The sequence below is a fragment of the Chinchilla lanigera genome, unplaced genomic scaffold (genome assembly GCF_000276665.1).
Source record: "Chinchilla lanigera isolate Chin_1 unplaced genomic scaffold, ChiLan1.0 scaffold00059, whole genome shotgun sequence".
In the NCBI taxonomy this organism is placed as follows: Eukaryota; Metazoa; Chordata; class Mammalia; order Rodentia; family Chinchillidae; genus Chinchilla; species Chinchilla lanigera.
Window position 1 is genome coordinate 13,462,225 of NW_004955460.1, and position 18,315 is coordinate 13,480,539.

General features: G+C 43.5%; 1 protein-coding gene across 1 annotated transcript in view; it reads left to right on the forward strand.

The window, feature by feature from the left end:
• Window positions 1-18,315, forward strand: part of Cyth3 (cytohesin 3) — a 53,134-nt gene that overhangs the window by 22,591 nt on the left and 12,228 nt on the right. Inside the window, exons 3-7 of the mRNA XM_013521212.1 lie at window positions 283-365; window positions 3,292-3,356; window positions 3,918-3,984; window positions 11,375-11,493; window positions 15,848-15,928. Coding sequence (XP_013376666.1) covers window positions 283-365; window positions 3,292-3,356; window positions 3,918-3,984; window positions 11,375-11,493; window positions 15,848-15,928 — 415 coding nt within the window. The remainder of the gene's footprint in view (window positions 1-282; window positions 366-3,291; window positions 3,357-3,917; window positions 3,985-11,374; window positions 11,494-15,847; window positions 15,929-18,315) is intronic.

Consider the following 18,315-nt stretch of genomic DNA (forward strand, 5'->3'; position numbering starts at 1 on the left):
GCCTGCTCTGTGGTCTTGGAGCCCTGAGGGGAAGACTAGGGAAGGTGTCAGTATTTATCTTACCCACAAGTTTTGGTGGGGTGCCCCTGCCCTCAGCCGTGTTTGCTGTGTGCTAGCCTTTGTTTTATGCTTTAAAGGTAAAGCAATGGGCTTGGTGAGCAGTGGGAAGGAGAAGAAGATGTCATTCAGCCTTCCAGCTGCCCGCCCTCATCTTCAGCCTTAACAGACACTGCCAGATGATTCTTTAAAGCACTTGTTATTGAACTGATTTTTTTCTTTCAGTGCCTGAAGACCTCTCATTAGAAGAGAGAGAAGAACTTTTGGACATTCGTCGAAGAAAAAAGGAACTTATTGATGACATTGAGGTACAAAGAAAACTCTTCATTTTTGCTTTTGGGTAAAATAGTGAAGAGCTTCAGGGAAGTGTGAAAAATGGGTTTTAGTTTGTGTATGTAAGAACTACATAGAGAAACAAAGCAAAGAGTTGTCTGAAACTAGTGAAACACTCTTCACGCCAGACAGTACAGTCTGAGACAGAAGTTACGATGGTGGAATTGGAGCCTATGCTTGTGGGTCCCAGTTACAGGTGGAAGATTTAAACAAGAGGAGCAGCAGCCTATAACAGCTTGCCCTCCATGATCCTGTAGTAAAGCTGCATTTGGTGGCACAATTGTGTAATCCTCGCACTCTGGGAGGCTAATATGAGAGGATGTCAAACTCAAGCAGAGCCTAGGCAGTATTGTGACTTAGTGAGACCCTTTTAGATGAGACCCACTCTGGCCTCATCATGGGCTGGAGGAGTCCACATTTGTAATCCTGTAGCAGAAAATGTCCCGCTAGCCAGTTATTTGCCCAGGCAACAGCTCCTGTTACAAGTTCCTGTTACTTCTGTCTCTTAGAATTGGCTGGTCACTGTGATGCATATTTTAAGAACCAATCAAAGTCAGCCAAGTACTCTGCCTCTGTACTTCTGCTTTCAACTCCTTGAAAACCTCCTTCCCTGGGCCTTTGGGGCCTGATATTTTGGGAATAAATCCCCTTCAATGCCCTTCGATGTAAAATAAATCTACCTCCAAATCTTGGGTGTGTTTCAGTGTTTCTATTCCTGTAGCAATCCCAGGGTGAAGTTATTTGAATTGCAGTAGGTAATTCCAGTCTACCACTTCCAGTGTAATCTACAGCACAAATAAAGTGACAAACCCATATCTATAGTGGTGGGGTGTCAAGGGCGCCCTAAGTCCAGTCAGAAAAATGGCAAACCAGAACAAAGGCCTTAACCCAGCACTAAACCTGGTTTTTATTAATTTGTGAAGAGGAAAGTGACTCAGGGATGAGTGACTGCAGGAATGGTGGGAAGTACATGAGTGCTGTGAGCTGGGCTAGGTGGGAGGCATAATAGCACGTCTGCAGCATGCAGAGAGAGAGGTCTGCAGACAGAGTAATCTGCATAACACAGTGTGAGGAACTGTCTTGTGTTTTGGGCTTGGTGCTTCAGTTTTAATGTCTAGCCTTCCTGCCCTGGGACATCACGGGTTCTTTCTCAAGCCTCAGTCTCAGCCAACCGTGTGGCTGACAGTGGCACTTGGTCCAGCTTACATATACTTGTTGAAAACTATAGGTGAGGCATCACTGACCTGTCGCATTGCTTTAAAGGCTACACATCAGCATCTCTGCTAGACCAATTGTGTTGCTTAAAGCCAACTGAGGAGGGTAAAGAAATGTCCTACCCCGGCCTACATATATCAATACACGGAATTCAGCCACACTTAGCCAATATGGAGACACATGCTCTTCTTTCAAGGAGAGCCATCCTGCTGGTTCTCCACAAACCTGTCCAAAATTTATAAAAATTATAAAGAGTTGAGGATGTAGCTCAGTACAAGTGCTTTGTATTCAATCCTCACTACCACCAGAAGAAAAAAAATTGTGTATAATATTTGAGAGCCTGAGTTTAATTCCTTGTACCAAAAAAAAATTTTTTTTGAGTACCTATAGCACTCCTTATTCCATTTTTGGCACTCAGATGTCCCTTGAATGAATAATAGGTAGGGTTCCAGCTATGTATAGAGTGCCTGGTAGGTGGTAGGGGTGGAATGACAAAGATGAATAAAACACAGAGGAATAAACATTACCATTCCCACATTTGCGTACTTTACCCAGACAACAGGGTGGAGGGGGTGTACCACAGGAGACAAAAATGAATACAGCCACAGTTTCAGAGCTGGGGTGCCTGTGACTTCTACAAAAATTATTCAGTAGGCCTTACTTCCTTGGGAAAGGCTCTTTGAGAAGCTTCTTAGTCATTGTCACTGCCAAAATAAATGTGGCCTCACAGGCCACTCACCATAGGGCCAGACCTTGTCTGAGACAATAACTCCTTTCTAGGAACTAACTTTTTAAGTCTGAATTTCTTGGCGCACAAAAATAGGGTTCTTAATAAAAATTTCTTTGTCTTTGAAAGATAATCATGGACATTTTTATTCTAGGGTTATCCTTCATTCCTGGAAAAATCCTGTAGGTCAGAATAAGTTCTTTGGCTGACAAATAAGAATATATTTTATCTGGACACTAGTAATCATATGCTGATGACTATGAATCTCAGTTTAGCTCTGACTGCATTATTCTGTCAGTGCAAACACAAAAACCCAGAGTGCCTAGGAGACTGGCAAGGGTCTCTCAGCCGGTAGGGGACATACCAGGGAAAAGATGTGCTGTCCTGTCTCTGTCCAAACCCCCCCCCCCACACACACACACTTGTTTGTGGCATCTCTGAGTACCAGAGATGCAGATCTGGTTTCACTCTTTGGTCCCTGTCCCTGTGCTTCTTGTCTTACAAAGGGACAGAAATCACCCTGAGATCACTGCCTTGCTAACTTGATGCCACTTAAATCTGAGCTTCAGCGTCCCCTGGTCTCTGAAGAACAGGCAGTGCTAGAGGGAAAGGCAGCAGGCCTGTGCTGGGTAGCAGGGAATGGATGCAGTTCAGTGGTTTTATTTTTCTTACCTCTGATGCTTCCTGTGTCCTTTCTTGATTTTACACACAAGTACTCTAGAATCTGCCTGGGGAGCTCCTCTTCTTGAGTACCTGATGAGAAGTGGACACATTGTTTTGTTTTCTCCTAAGTTGTGCTTGATTTGACTTTGAGGCTCTAACTGTGTCTGCAAAAGTGTTGGGTTTCTGGACCTGTGTTGATGAGATGAACCCTCAGGAAGCTTGTACCTGGAAGGTGAAAGTTCTCTGAGCCTAGGTTGGAGGAATGTTAAGACCCCACACTTTCTTCTTTTTGATAGAGGCTGAAATATGAAATTGCGGAAGTGATGACAGAGATTGACAACCTAACTTCAGTGGAGGAAAGGTAAAATGTTTATGGTTATACCTTAAAGTGTGTCAGTCTCTGCTCTGTATTCATCCTCTACCTGAATTTACCAACTGGTGACCATAGCAGGATGAGAGGGCTGATATGGGAAGGGGAGGCCTTGGAGTTGTTGTTCCTTCCTGCCCTTGCCTCCATTGTGTTCTCTGTGGAAGCAGAGGTTGTGTCTCTGGAGCTTACTTCCTATCCCCCACTTTCTCTAAGTCCCCTTCTATCACAGTCTCACAGGCGCTCAGAATTAACTACTCAGAAACAATCTTACTGTGTCATAAGGAACTGTCCGCTTTTAGTTTAAAAAAAATCACTGGTTTTCATTGTCAGCTTCTTCAGAAGTATATCTCAAGTTATCACATGTAAAGAAAGTGCCAACGCAGCCACACATCTTCTGCTCCAGGTGGAGGGTGGCAGCTCCTCAGAGTGTACCAGTGCTTTTCCCTTTGCTGAGTGTTGTGAAAGGGAAAAAGTGCTAAAGGGCTGTGCTGTATGAGACACTGCCCTCTGTCACTCCCTGCTAATGATTTTTCCATCATTTCAAATGAATAGCAAAACTACTCAGAGGAACAAGCAAATAGCCATGGGAAGAAAGAAATTCAACATGGACCCCAAAAAGGTAAGTGTATACTTCCACTTTTCTGACATGCAACCGACTGGTTGATCTATTTTAATGGCTGCTTCTCTTTTCACAAAGGTGGTCACTTCATAAAAAGATGGAGTTGACATTATCTTATATAAAAAGGGAGGTGCTACTTAATGAGGCCCCAGAATAGTAACCAGCAACCCTTGTTTAGTCCATGCTATGGAACTCTATCCTTGAGGTTTATCTCCTAAGTCTTGGTGTGTGAAGGAGCCTCTAACTAATATAGGTAATAACATGATTAGTTGTGGTTAGAGGTGGAAGCAGAGTCCAGGTATATAATTCATATATTTCATTATGTGAGTGGGTTAAATAGTCCAAATAAGAGGCTTGATTTCCTTTCTTCTTTCTTCCCCTCCTCTCCCCTCATCTCTTCTCTTCTCTTTTCTTTTCTTTTCTTTCTCCTTTTAAGGCAGGGTTCTACTATGCAGTTCAGGCTGGCCTTGAACTCACTTTGTAGTCTAGGCTGGCCTCAAACTTTTACTCCTGCCTCAACCTCCTGAGTGCTGAGATTATAGGTGTGTGCCACCTCCCCTGGCCAGAAGGTTGTATTTCTTCCTTTTGCCCTCAAAAAGGCTCTGATAGAACAAGATATCCTTCCAGAGTTTAGCCACCACTTTTTTCTTTCCTCAAGTTAAATTTTCTAGGACATCACCTCAAGACCGCGAAACCTGCTGTTTGTGAAACTGAGTTGTAAGGATTTGGCAGAATATGTAAAAGCTGTTTGGTTTTGAGAGAGAAGAGTAGACCTCAGTCAGCCACAGAGGCTTGAGCTAGAGGAGAGGCAAGGGCATAGGAAGTTGTTCTGACGCAGAGCTGGCTTATTCATTACTAGTGGTCTGTGACTGGTGTTCACTTCTGACATTTTCCTTGTTTGTCTGACACCAAACCTCAGTACTAATTGTTAAATTGTTTGTTCATTCAATAAATGTTGATTGATTATAGGAATTACACTGCACAGGTTCTAAGATTTGTAAACTTATAAGTGCAGTTACAAAGATATATCAGTCAAGCTAGGTGAGGTGCTGCACACCTGTACTCCCAGCTATTTGCAGGCTGAGGCAAGAGGATTGCTTAAATGGAGGAGTTTGAGAACAACCTGGGCAATATAGAGAGAGCTGTGTCACTGCTCTCATTTGTTCCTGATTTATGGTTTGCAGCTTTGGATTTTCTTAGAGCACAGCATACCAATAGCTAGGGTTGGGTTTTGTTTACCTGGTATGTTTGACCCATTGTGAAAACTGTCTGTTGTTTGTTAATTCACCTCCAAAATGGCATGAAGTTGTTGGCAGGAATGATTTTGTGGATTTGATAATGATTTGATATTTGGGGTTAGTATCAGGTTTTTATTTTTCCTCCTTTAGGAGTTGAGTTTACTGAGTTAAATTATCAGTAGATTTTATAAGCATTGGAAGTAATGGAGGATGCTTTACAAAACTGAATGTTTTTAGAACTGGAACTCATGTTTTAGCACTGAGTAGCACATCAGTAAGCTCATAGATAAGTTCGTGTCTCATGAATTGCACAGTACAGTAAATACTGAATTTTTTTAAAGTGATGCTACCACTGTGCATCAGGAGTCAGTTTCACAGTGTGTACTTCATATGTACCACGTGTCAGAAGTACAGTAATAAGGGCTAACACTGAGAATTTCATGATTGTCAAGCACAGAGGGAAGCACTTCTATTAATATATTTAGTCCTTACAACTTATGAGGTAGGTGTCTTGGTTATTTTTCTCTTGTTGCTGAGACAAAATACCCAATGCCCAAAATGAAGGAAGGAAAGGTTTATTTAACTTACAGTTTGTGGAGGTTTCAGTCCATACTTGGCTGGCTCTGAGGCAGAAGATAGCAAAGCAACAAGAGCAAAGGGGGGAATGGCAGCCAAACAGCAAAGCAGCCAAAGCAAAAGGGAGGAATGGCTGCAAGCAGCCTCTTTCCCTCCCTTACATTGTAAACAGGCTACCCTCACCTAAGGGGCGTGTAGCTCTCACATAATCTCCATGCCCTCCTCTTCCACAGGCTCAGGATGTATACAAAGTAAGCACTTTGGCTTCCTGCTGAGTCACTTAGCCAAACCTCTAGACTCCCCAAGTTGACACAATGTATCAACCATAACAGTAGGGAAGTTCCATTTTAATTCCTGTCTCACAGTTGGGTAAAATGAGGCACAGAGCAGCTGAGGAGCACCTGTTGTCCTGAATGAGAACATGACTGCAAGACCAGGTCCTGCAGCCACGGCTGCCTGCTGAGCTGGCTGGAGCCTGTTTGGTTCATAAGAAGCTGAATCCCGACAGTCTAGTCATTTCCGTAGCATCTGCTTGTCATGTCCAAAGAAGGAGGAGTTTAATCAGGCTGTTGTGAATGTCTTAGCAGATTTTGTTTTGTGTCCCACTTCACCTAAAAGATAACATTTTTAAAATTAATTTTTTGTTAGTACATGTTTGCAATTCCCAATGAACACTGTACATTCCTTGTCTGGAATTAGTGCGTGTATGTAGCAATACTAATTCCTTTTCTCATCTCCTGTCCCCCCTTTCCTTTCCTCTTCCTTCCATCTCTTGATTCCCTTCCCATTTGAGAAGGATCTGTCTCCCTAATTACTATTTATCTTTTTATTTTGCTCTATCTTATAATTTAGGTTTCTCATATGAGATACCAGGCAGTGATTTATTTCATGTAATATTATGGTCTGCAGGTGCATCCATTTTCCTACAAATAACTCCTTTATCTTTCTTTATGGCAGAGTAGTACTCCATTTATGTACTATATTTTCTTTATCCATTCGTCTGCTGATGGCCACACAGACTACTTCCATCTGATTCTTCTTAATGGCTTATCTGTAATTACACTGCCCAATAAAAGCAGAAGGTATGTTTAGTCTGCTTTCAGGCTTTTGCTGGGAAAATTATCAAAATTATGTGGTTTATAGTCTTGGTTATGGCACTTGTCCTAGTCACTTGGCTGCCGTGACAAAATACTGTTCACTGGGTGCTTAAACAACAAACATTTATTTTCTCACAGATCTGGGTGCTGCATGTCTGATAGTAGAATGCCACCATAGCCAGGCTCTGGTGAGAGCCCCTTTTCTGTTTGCAGACAGATTCCTTCTTGCTGAATCTTCACATGGTGAGGGAGGGGAGCAATTCACTCCAGGGTCTTTCTCCCTAAAATGATACCAATCTTAAACCTTGGGGCTCTGCTCAAATGACTTGACCTCACCCTACTTCCAGGGGCCCTATATGTACATACTGCCACTGTGTGGCTTTGGGCTTCAATGTATAAATTTTGAGGGGGACACAAATATTTAGTCTATAGCTATACCAAATAATCTCATATGCTGCAGATGCAATTTAAAATTATATCCTCCCCCATATCCTTATTAAGCCTTGTAATATTGTGAATCATGAAGATATCCTTAAAGTACATTCTTTGAAGCTAGCAGAAAGATGATAACATTTTAAGAAAGGAGCGCTTGTTTGTTCAGGCACCTTAGATTCTAGAAGTAGCACTTGGGTTTATAAATAAAAGGAAAGGTTTGGTTAAATTGAGGAAGCTAAAAAAAATCTCTACCACCCTTTAGATTCCTAATGTCCTAAAATGCCTTTAAAAGAAAAATACTTAAATTTATAACAAGGAGTTTAGTGGAGTAGAAATTGAAGACTCTCTGCAAGGAAGAAGATACATGAGATCAAGTGAGGAAGGATCGATGCTGTTCAGGAAAGGTTCTACCACCTAAGTGCTACTCTACCAAGTCATGAGAGGTGGCTGCATTAGAAACTAAGAGCAGACAGCATCCAGGAGTTGCCAGTGACTTACTTATAGAGATAAACTCTCAGCCACCTACCGACAAACACTTGAGGAGATCACTATCTGACAAAGACATGAAACTGGACAAACTGGGGGCTGGGGATTTAGCTCAGCGGCAAAAGCGCCTGGCTGGCAAGCGCAACGTCGTGAGTTCGGTTCCTGGTACCGGAGAAAAACCAAAAAAAAAGAAACTGGACAAATTGGATAAAATAAAAAGGAAAGTATAAGTCTGCTAAGGTTTCCTAGATGCTGATAGGTAAATATAAGTTTAGATAGTTGTTAAAATTTTAAGAGTAGCCACTACAGATAGGAATTAAATAGAATTTATAAGTTATTAGAAAACTGAATAACTGAAAGAGGAGGAAACAGTCCTGATAGAGACAATGGAAGGAAACTTTAAAGTAGGATATTTGCATATCTTATAAATATCATTAAAGAGATTGATAGGATGGTCCCTGTCCACGATACCAAAGTGGGACGATGTAAGAATGTTGGAAATAAATAGGGGTGTCTTGTGAACTCTGGGCTGTGCCCAGAGAGTATGTTGCTTCAACGTGCATTCAAGGCCTAAAGAGAGTGTAATAATTCTCTCTACTGTTTTGCAGAGTTATAAGACATGGAAGATGAGTCCAGCAAACCAGATTTCATCCAATCGAAGTCTGAAAGGAAACAATTTAAAATGAAACACAGGAAATGTTTTAAGGAAACCTTGGATTATTTTAGGGCACATCTAAGATAAAATCCTCTAAGATTTACAGGCCTTAACAAATGCTAAGCAGTATAAATTTTTGAAAGACCTGTATATAGATGTATTGAATAAAATATCATAAAACTTGTGGTAAAGAGAAAGTAATTAAATTTTCCAGAAAGAAAAGACTAGGCCATCAAAGAAGAAATGAGCCTGTTATCAGGAAACGGTGGATCAAAGAGAGCAGGGAAACAGAGCCAGGGTTTGAGAAAAAGAGTCTTAAAACTGAGAATTCTGTCTACTTGAACCATAATTCAGAAGAAGGGCAAATAAAGACATTTTCAGTCATGCAAGGACTCAAACAATTGGCCACCAAGACTTCTCCCCTGAGTCTAGTAATTGAGAAGTTGGAGGATTATACTTCCAATCCCTCTCCCAAAACGACTCTATAGGATAGAAAAGATATGCGATATTTATAGATAAACCAGGTGTGGTGGTGCAAGCCTATAATCCTAGCCTTTGAAGGCTGAAACAGGAGGTCCCAAATCTGAGTGCTACTTGGGCAATTTGGCGAGACCATCTCAAAATTATTATTACTATATGATTTTTTTTTAAAGAGAAGAGCAGGGTATGTAACTCAGTTGATAGAGCATCCTTAGGTTTAATCTCCTTGTATTGGCAAGGATGTGGGGTGGAGTTTACGGTTGTCTAAATGACAAAATGAAAATGAAAATAAAAAGAGAAGTAAAATAAAAAGGAAAGTGTAAGTCTGCTAAGGTTTCCTAGATGCTGATAGGTAAATATAAGTTTAGATAGTTGTTAAAATTTTAAGAGTAGCCACTACAGATAGGAATTAAATAGAATCTATAAGTTATTAGGAAAGCTTGAATAAAGAAAACTTGATCAATTTAACAAAAGGCTGAAAAGTCATGTGAAATAGAAAGCACAGGGCTAGGGATTTAGCTCAGCGGCACAGTGCCTGCCTGGCGAGCGCAAGGTCGTGAGTTCAATTCCCAGTACCAGAAAAAAAACCAGGGGCTGGGGATTTAGCTCAGTGGCACAGCGCCTGCCTGGCAAGTGCAAGGTCGTGAGTTCAATTCCCAGTACTGGGATAAAAACAAAACAAAACAAACAAACAAACAAAAAACAAAGAAAAAACACAAAATAAGAGGCCAGGAGGAAGTCCTCACAAATCAATAATCATAGATCTGACCAGGGCAAATGAACTTCTTAAAAAACAGAAACTAGCACACAAGAAATTGAAGCAGGAGGAGGAGGAGGAGGACTGAGAGTTCAGTGCCAGCCTGGGCTAGCTACATAGGGAGACCTGTCTCAAACAAAACAAAACAAAAATTTTGGTTATTAGATTTTTAAAAAATTTCCAGCTTTTTTTGAGGGACACATATAGGGCAAGTAATAGGCAGGTTAGAAATACAGAACTAGATACTAAATTTAATGGGTTAAATGGTGGCCACTATTTTCTGCTTGATTTTTCTAAGCAATGTTTTAAAATATTAAAATTTTCTAATGAAACATTTGCTTTCTTTTATGAGTAATTCCCTATTCAGTGTGTCAGTGTCCTAGTGCTGCCCTAGCAAATTAGCCATAATCTGCCTGGCTTAGAATACAAAAATTTATTCTCCTGCTGTTCGAGAAGCCAGAATCCAAGATCAAGGTGTTCCTTGAACCTCTGAGGGGGAATCCCTTCCAGGCCTGTCCTGGCATTTCGTGGTGCTCCTTGGCACATTACTCAGATCTTTGCCTCGACTTTCACGTGACTGTCTCTGTTCTGAGGACACTTGTCACCATGCTCACAGTAGTCTGCTCCTGTGTCTTTCCCTCCTTTTCTGGCCTCTTACCTCTCCAAGATGCATTCTTATATTCATAACTGCCCTCTTTGTCTTAGGCTTTTGGCTGCATTTTATCTTAGGGTCTCTGATCTGAACTTGAACAGTGGCTCCCTGTTTCCCATGACCATGGCCTCCATCTTTTGCAAAGAAAGCCTTGCCTCCCTAGCAGCCTTTTCTGTCTCCATTTTGTGACCTGTAAGCACAGAAATTACCTTTTCATTTTCTCAAATCCTTATAGTTGTTTCACAGCACTCTCTTAAGATTCATCCTAGTTTTCAGGGTGTACTGATTTGCAAGGACAGGTCCTGAGAGTCCAGAACAGTGCCTTCCTCAGGCCCATTCATTTTTTGGAGCTTTGGATAACAATGGCAGACCCTTTGGCTTCTCAGTGTCTAGCCCCCAACCTTGTGGCCACAGAGATTATAGGTCAACTAGGAGGGGTGAAGGAACAGGGTAGGAATGATGCAAGAACCTATTAAAGCCATGGTCCCTCCAAAGGAACCCTGGGCAACAGGGTCTGCCCTTGGGTTGCTCAGCTCTTTAAGAAGGCTGGCTTCCCAGCCTTCAGTGCCATAGTCATAGCCCAGGTGATCACCAATGATCAGGCCAGGGACCAGCCCTAGCCCCTGGCTTCTCATGGGGATCCCTTTGTCCTTGATGTCCTCAGTTCCTTTAGACACCCCTCTCTTGATCCTGGCAGTTTTCAGGGAAGCAGAGTTTACTGTCTCTAGTCACTGTCAGTCTGAACAGTGATTGAAACAGTTATTTATAATAGCTTGTTCGGTAACCCATTTATTTGTCTTTTAACCTGTTAAGTTGCCAGAAGACATGTATGTACTTTTCTTTGATGGGTAAAATGTAGTATGGTATTGTGAAAATCAGATAGTGCAGTTCCATAGGTCTCTGATGTTTCTTCTGTGTCCAAACCACTAAGATCATCACACTGTGTTTCTGCCCTTAAAACTGAATTTGAATGGCCTTCCTAATTGGTGCTTCCTGTCTTATGCTGTTCTTCAGGGAATTCAGTTTCTAATTGAAAATGACCTGCTGCAGAGTTCCCCAGAAGATGTTGCCCAGTTCCTCTATAAAGGAGAAGGATTAAATAAGACTGTCATTGGGGACTACCTGGGCGAGAGGTAAGTTGGAGGAGGATGACCCTCAGTGGGATAACCCCAACCTCAAGCCTGCAGCCTGAGCAGACCCACCATCCCCTTCACGAACGCTTACAACTACTTAGCTATGGGACATAGGGGCACATGTGATGCCCTCCAGAAGTCTGGGAGCCTGACGTGGTCATTCCACTCTTGTGCAGTGTGAGGGATGTTACAGCATCTGGAGCCAGGTGGGATCTGTGTTCCTTTGGCACCCTCCATTCAAGCAGGAACCTAAAATAGAACTGATAGTACTGCTATCTCTGGACCAGAAATTCTCCACATTTCTCAGGGGTTTGCTTTCCCCTGTCATTTAGGGTTGCAGTAAAGGCTGGAAGTTATTAATATTTTAAATGAAAAGCAGCAGGTCAGATTTACTTTCTGTGTTGTGTTGTGTTTTGTTTTAGATCAGGTCTCACTGTGTTGCCCAGGCCAGCCTTGGACTCATGGTGATCCTCCTGCCTCAGCTGTCTGAGTGCTAGGATCACAGGTGTGTGCCACCACACCCGGCTCAGATTTACTTTCTGACCTTCTCCAATAAAATCCCTTTACTGTGTTTAGCAGAGGTTTAGGCAGGAACACTAGGTCAGCACATGCACAGTGTGCCAGGATAGACTTTTGTCAAGGACTTTGGAGAATGTTACTGAGCAAAAGCCTAATCAAGGTGGCTACTATTTTTATTGAAAATGCTTAGGCACGGTGGAACGCACCTGTAATCCTAGCCCTCTGGGAGACTGAGGCAGGAGAATCACAAGTTCAAGCCTAGCCTGGGCAATTTAGTGACTTAGTGATATTTTGTCTCAAAATTTAAAAAGGGTGTTGGAGCTGGGTGTGATGGCACATGCTTATAATCCCACCACTGGGGAGGCTGAGGCAGGAAGACTGTCATGAGTTTGAGGCCAGCCTAGTCTACGCAGTGAATTCAAGGCCAGCCCAAACTAATAGCAAGAGCCTATCCCAAAAATAAAACAAAAGAGCTTGGAGGTACACCTACATGCTAAGGCCCTGGGTTTAATCCAGGTACATCAGTCAATCAATGCATGCTTGAGTGAAAGTAGAACATTACTCTGCTCATTCTGTGAGATGAATACTGCCTGACACCAAAACCAGAGACATCACAAGAAAAGGAAACTGCAGACCGGTATCACTTAGGGATACAAAAACAAAAATTTTTAACCAATTTTTAGAAAATGAAATCTAGCAATATATAAGAAGGATTGTGCACCAATTTATGCCACCTCTACAGGGTTAGTTTTACACACACAAGTCAATTAAGGTAACATCATATCAATAGGATAAATAATAAAACCCATATGATTGCCCCAGTAAATGAAAGAAAATTCAACATTGCTATACAGGTGTGTAATCCCAGCACTCTAGGAGGCTGAGACAGGAGAGTCACAAGGTTTAACCTGGGCAATTTAAGTGACTTAGTGAGACTCTGTCTCAAAATAAAAAATAAAAAGGGCTGGAGATACAGTGTAATGTGAAGGCCTTGTGTTCAGTCCCCAGTGTGTACGTATGTACTTACATATACATACAACACTGCTTTTGATAAAAACACTCAAATACTCAACAAAACTAGGACTGGAAGATAACTTCCTCAACACGATGGTGGGCACCTAAGATAAAGTAACTCCCTACTAACGGTGAAAGAATACTTTTTGCTTAAGATCAAGAACAGGACCAGAATATCTCTTCTCACTACTGTTACTCAAAATCATACTGGCACTTCTAGCCAGGGAAGTTAGTCAAGAAAATGAAAATAAAAAGTAAAAAGAAAGAAAACGAAAATAAAGACGGGTAGAAGGGAAAAGAGCAAGTAAAATTATTTCTGTTTGCAGATGACATGATCGATGTATATGTATAGAAAATCCTGAGGAGTCTTTGCAAAAGTATTAGAATAAGCAAGTTCAGTAAGATTATAGGCTACAAGATTCCAGAACTTATTTGTATTTTTATACAGAATCAGTGAACAAACTGAAAGGATATTAAAGGTCTGTTGCAGTAGTATTAAAAAGGTTAAAATAAGGATAAGTTTATCCAAAAAATGCAACCTTTTTACCCTGCAAAGCATAATGTTGAAAAAAATTGAAAGATCCAGACAAATAGACATGTGCATTGCTCAGAAAACTTAATATTGCTGGGATGACAATACTTTTCACATTCAGCTACACTTTTTTTTGAGACAGGGTCTCACTGTGTAGTTCAGGCTGAGTTTGAACTCACTATGTAACCTAGGCTGCTCTCCATCTAACGGCTATCCTCCTGCCTCAGCCTCCAGAGTGCTGGGATGACAGCCAAGCACCACCATGCCTGCATGAGTTACATATTTAATGCACTCTATCAGAATTCTAGATGACTGAATTTTTACACAAGTTTGAAGGCTCATCCAAAAATTCATAGGACCCAGAATAGCCCCAGTTTTGAAAAAGATCAAAGTTGGAGAACTCATACTTTCTATTTACAAAACAAACTACAGCTCCACTAATGAAGACAGTATGGTAGTGATATAAGGATAGACATATGGAAAGTCATATAGAATTGAAAGTCCAGAAATAAACTCTTACAGTTAATGTCCAATGATTTTTTAACAAATGTTCTATGACAGTTCAGTGGGATAAAGAATAGTCTTTTCACAAATGGTACTCAGATTTATGTAAAAATTAAAAGGGAGCAAAGACCCTAAATGTAAGAAGTAAAAATATAAAATAGAAGAAAACAGGCATAAATCTTTGTGATCTTGATTTATGCCAGTTTCTTAGATCCAACACGGAAAGCATAACAACAAAAAAATAAGTAAAACAGCATCACCAAAGTTAAATATTTTGTGCTTCAGATGACATCAGCAAGAAAGTGAAATGATAACCCTCTAAACAGAAGACATTTGCAAATTGTATATACATCAGATAAGGACAGAGGTAGGATATATAAAGAAGTCTACCAGTTCATCATCTAAAACTCTAATCACTGTGAAATACGAAATTTTTGGAGCACTGACATGGTACTCAAATTTTAGATTTTTGAGCACCTTGGGTTTTCAGATTAGGGATACTCAGCCTGTATTATAGTCCCCTGGGAATGGTGTGGATAGAGAAGAGGATGAGCCAAAGACTGAGCCCTGAAGACCCCAGGCCAGTGTGGGAGTGAGGACCCGTGAAAGCGGAGTGGGAAGGAGTGGCGGGACTTACCCTTTGTTCCCTCTGCCTGCGTGGAGGGCCCCACACTGGCTCCACCCAGACAACTTGTGAGCCAGGACGGAGCCAGCCTCCCCCAGGTGAGTGTGTGCATAGCTGAGGCCTTTACAGAGCTCCCAACAGATGGGCTGTGCACTTAGCCAGGGAGTGAATGCTGTGGTTCTCAGGTCAGGTCTTGTTTGTCCACCTGCGGAGAGCTAGTTACAGGTGTCTTCCATGCTTGGCCAGAGACAGGTGTTTGGCTGGAGAGTGCTGGGCTACATGAATTCCAAATAGCCTGTGTCACTGCCAGCCCTGAGACAGGGTAGGTGGACCTCAGCGTTCTGCTGCTGGGGCTCCTCAGTGAACATCATGACCGGGACCTGCAGCAGCATCTTCAAGTTAAAATTTAGTGAAGTACGTTGCTATATCATTTTGGTTTTTGTTGTATTTAAATAGATTTTACACTTTTTACTGCCTTTTTGTGTTTATTTTTAAAAAGCTAATGTAAGATATTGTTTCTTTCCCATACTTTCTGAGCCAGCATAAACCTTTCAATTTGTGGACTTGACCTGGGCTTGGGGTCATTATGAAGGCTGCAGGACACACCCTGAGCATTGGGCAGCCTTCCATCTTGATGCTCTGGCGCTCAGAGTTGGGAATGGCCTTTGTCATTATGGACTTTATAAGGGTGTCCTTCCTGACATAATTGATTCTTGGGTATACCCCTAGTATTCTATGTATTCTCTTTTACGTTAAGCCTAAAGACAGACTTATAGTGAAGAAAATCTTAATTTGTAATCATACAAAATTCAAAGTGCAAAAATGTGCTAGAGAATATGGTGGTTTTTCTTTTTTCTACTATGAGAATTGAACACAAGGCCTTTGCACTGAGCCCTTCCCCTCTCCTCCCCTCCCCTCTGCTCCTCTGTCCTTCCTTCCCTGCCCCTTCCCTCTTTTCCCCTCCCCTCTTCTCTTTTGTGTTTATTTTGAGACAGATTCTCACTAAATCATTAAGGTGCCCAAGCTGGGCTCAGACTTGTGATCCTCTTGCCTCTGGTCCAGAGGGCTTGGATGATAGGCATGAGCTCCTGTGCTGGGCTAGGATGTGGCTTTCTTTTAAAGTTATTGAGCCTTGAAAACTTGTTTCCACTCTCTCGAAGGGATGAATTTAATATCAAAGTTCTTCAGGCTTTTGTTGAACTCCATGAGTTTGCTGATCTCAACCTGGTACAAGCCTTAAGGTGAGTGTTTGGCTGCACATGGCGTAGACCACATTGGGAGGCCCGGGCAGTAGAGGAGTGTAGTGGTCGTCAACACTCGGAGTAACTCAGGGACCCACAGGTCCTGCAGACACTGACTGCATTGCTTCTTCTCCTGCTGTGTGACTGCCACATGATGGGCAACAACCTGGACGGAAGTGGGACCTGCACGGAAGGGCAGGAGTCATGTTTTCCTTGTTGTGACCTCCAGTTCCTCATCCTGCTCATGGTTTTTTTGCTGTCCTTCATTTTGGGTGACATCTAGTGGTTGTGTGGTGCTTCCGTCCCACGTCTGCTGCACACCCTGCTCAGTGTGGCCTCCACACTGTTTGGCCCACTTCTACCAGATTTGCCCTGGAGCAGGGCTGCACCAAGTGTGCCAGGGAGGATGTAGACCTCCAATCAGCAGAAGGAGGCCTCAGTCTGCTGCAGAAAGCTGGGTGTCACTGTGCATCGTGTAGCATGGACAGAAGGAGACAACCCTTGCACTCCCTAATGTGGTCTTGTTTCAGGGTCCACAGTCTCTGGGAGGGCATCACTTTGTCTTCTGTGGTGTCCTGGCTGGGCCGCATGGTGCTTTATGTTCTGACCCTAAGCCACTGCCCATCAGAGGGACAAGCTCCTGATGGGAGACTCTCAGCCTGTTCTGGGGCTGAGAATGCTGTGGCCCTGTCTTGCTGTGGCCTTGTCATGTTCTCAGACCTTGTATGCCATACTCTGGTCTTGCTTATGTGGCCTCTTTCTTTGTGGCCTTACTTATTTCAGCTGTGCACTGAAGGATTAGCACTTGGGTGTGACTCTCTTGGCAGGCTCAGCAGCACAGCCTGGGGCTGGACGGTTCATGAGCCATGTGTAGGAGTCCTGGAGCCCTGATACACGTTTTCAGATTCAGTGCTTGAAAACTGTGTATCCAGAGAAAGACTCAGGTCTAGTGAGTGTCAAGTGTGTTCATGGCATGGTCATTGCCACTGTGGTTCCATGTCTGTGGGCAGCTGATCTCTGGCCCAGAACCAGAGAGGTTCCTGATAAGTCCCACAGGGGTCAAAATTTTGCCAGGCCCTACCTAGAGCAGAGGAGGACAGAGAGGACAGAGAGGACAGAGAGCTATCACTTTGCTTCTTTTTAGCCTGAGGGGCTCTTGTCACTCTGCCCTTGACCTGTCCTGAAGCACATGTGGGAGGAGCTCAGGTGACAGTACTGGTACCCAGGATGGCCCCACAGACCTCACTGGGCAGACAGAGAGAAGGGATGATAGATACTTCTACAACCCACATTTCATGAGTTGTCAGAAAGAGCTGCTTGCTATGGAAACAAAAATAAGTGAGGCTATACAATAAGGGTCCTCACACTGCTGGGAGGGAGATCTGGGTGGTTCAGGGCTGAGGGGAGTCCCTGGTAGAAGTGCCAGGGCAGCAGAGAGGGTCCTGGGTTGGGGCTGTGCTGGTGTCCTATGGTCTGAAAAGCTGTCTGAAGGAGACTGGTGGTGGACGGGGCAACACACAGTAGGATGCTTTGGTGGCAGAGGGGATCATCAGAGGTGGCCTGAACTAGCCCAAGGTTGCTGGCCTGAGACCTGCAGATGGCGCAGTGGGTCAAGTGTGAAGGTTTTGGAGCAGGTGCTGGCAGAGAGGGGCCCAAGTATGAGAATCCCAGCAGAGAGCATAGGGTAAGGGGGACAGCAGTGGTCAGCAGGGAGAAGCCCATCTAGGGACTTGCAAAGGAGGAAGAGTAGCCTGAGGGAGGAGAGCAGCGGCTTCCCCTCTACCCTTCCCATTAGGTAGCATCAGTGTCTTCAAAACTGAGGACAGTCAGAAGCTTCATCAGAGGCTATAGGCCTGAGCTCAGCATTTACCAGGTGCTGAAGCCACTACAGCTTCAAACATCACTGAGTAACTGGTGAGACTGGCCGGCTACAGGGACTGCAGGGAACAGACAGCCATGGCCCCTACCCTTGACCCTTAAGGTAGACAGGTAGCAGGCAGTGGTGGATGCCATGCAGCCCAGGAATGCAAAGAGAGGGAGTGTTGGGGCGGGGGTTCCAATTTTAGGGAGGGTGGTCAGCGGGAGACCTCAGGGAGAGAGGCCTTAAGGACAGCAGTATATGCTCACCTGGGCCTGGTCCCTGAGGCAGGAGCATGCCTGCCCCAGGGAGGCAGCAGTAGCCACTGGCTGTGGCCTGAGGTGAGGCTGGGCCCTGGATGTGTCCTGCTGAGTCAGCCTTTGCTCCCTGGGAGCAGTCCTGAGAGGGCGCTGTGTCCTCACGTGCCATCAGGACTGTGGCAGCCGTGGGATGTCATGGGGTTCTGGAAGTCACCAGGTCAGACGCAGGAGACTGTGCCAGTGGGACAAGAAGTATTGGGAACCTGGCC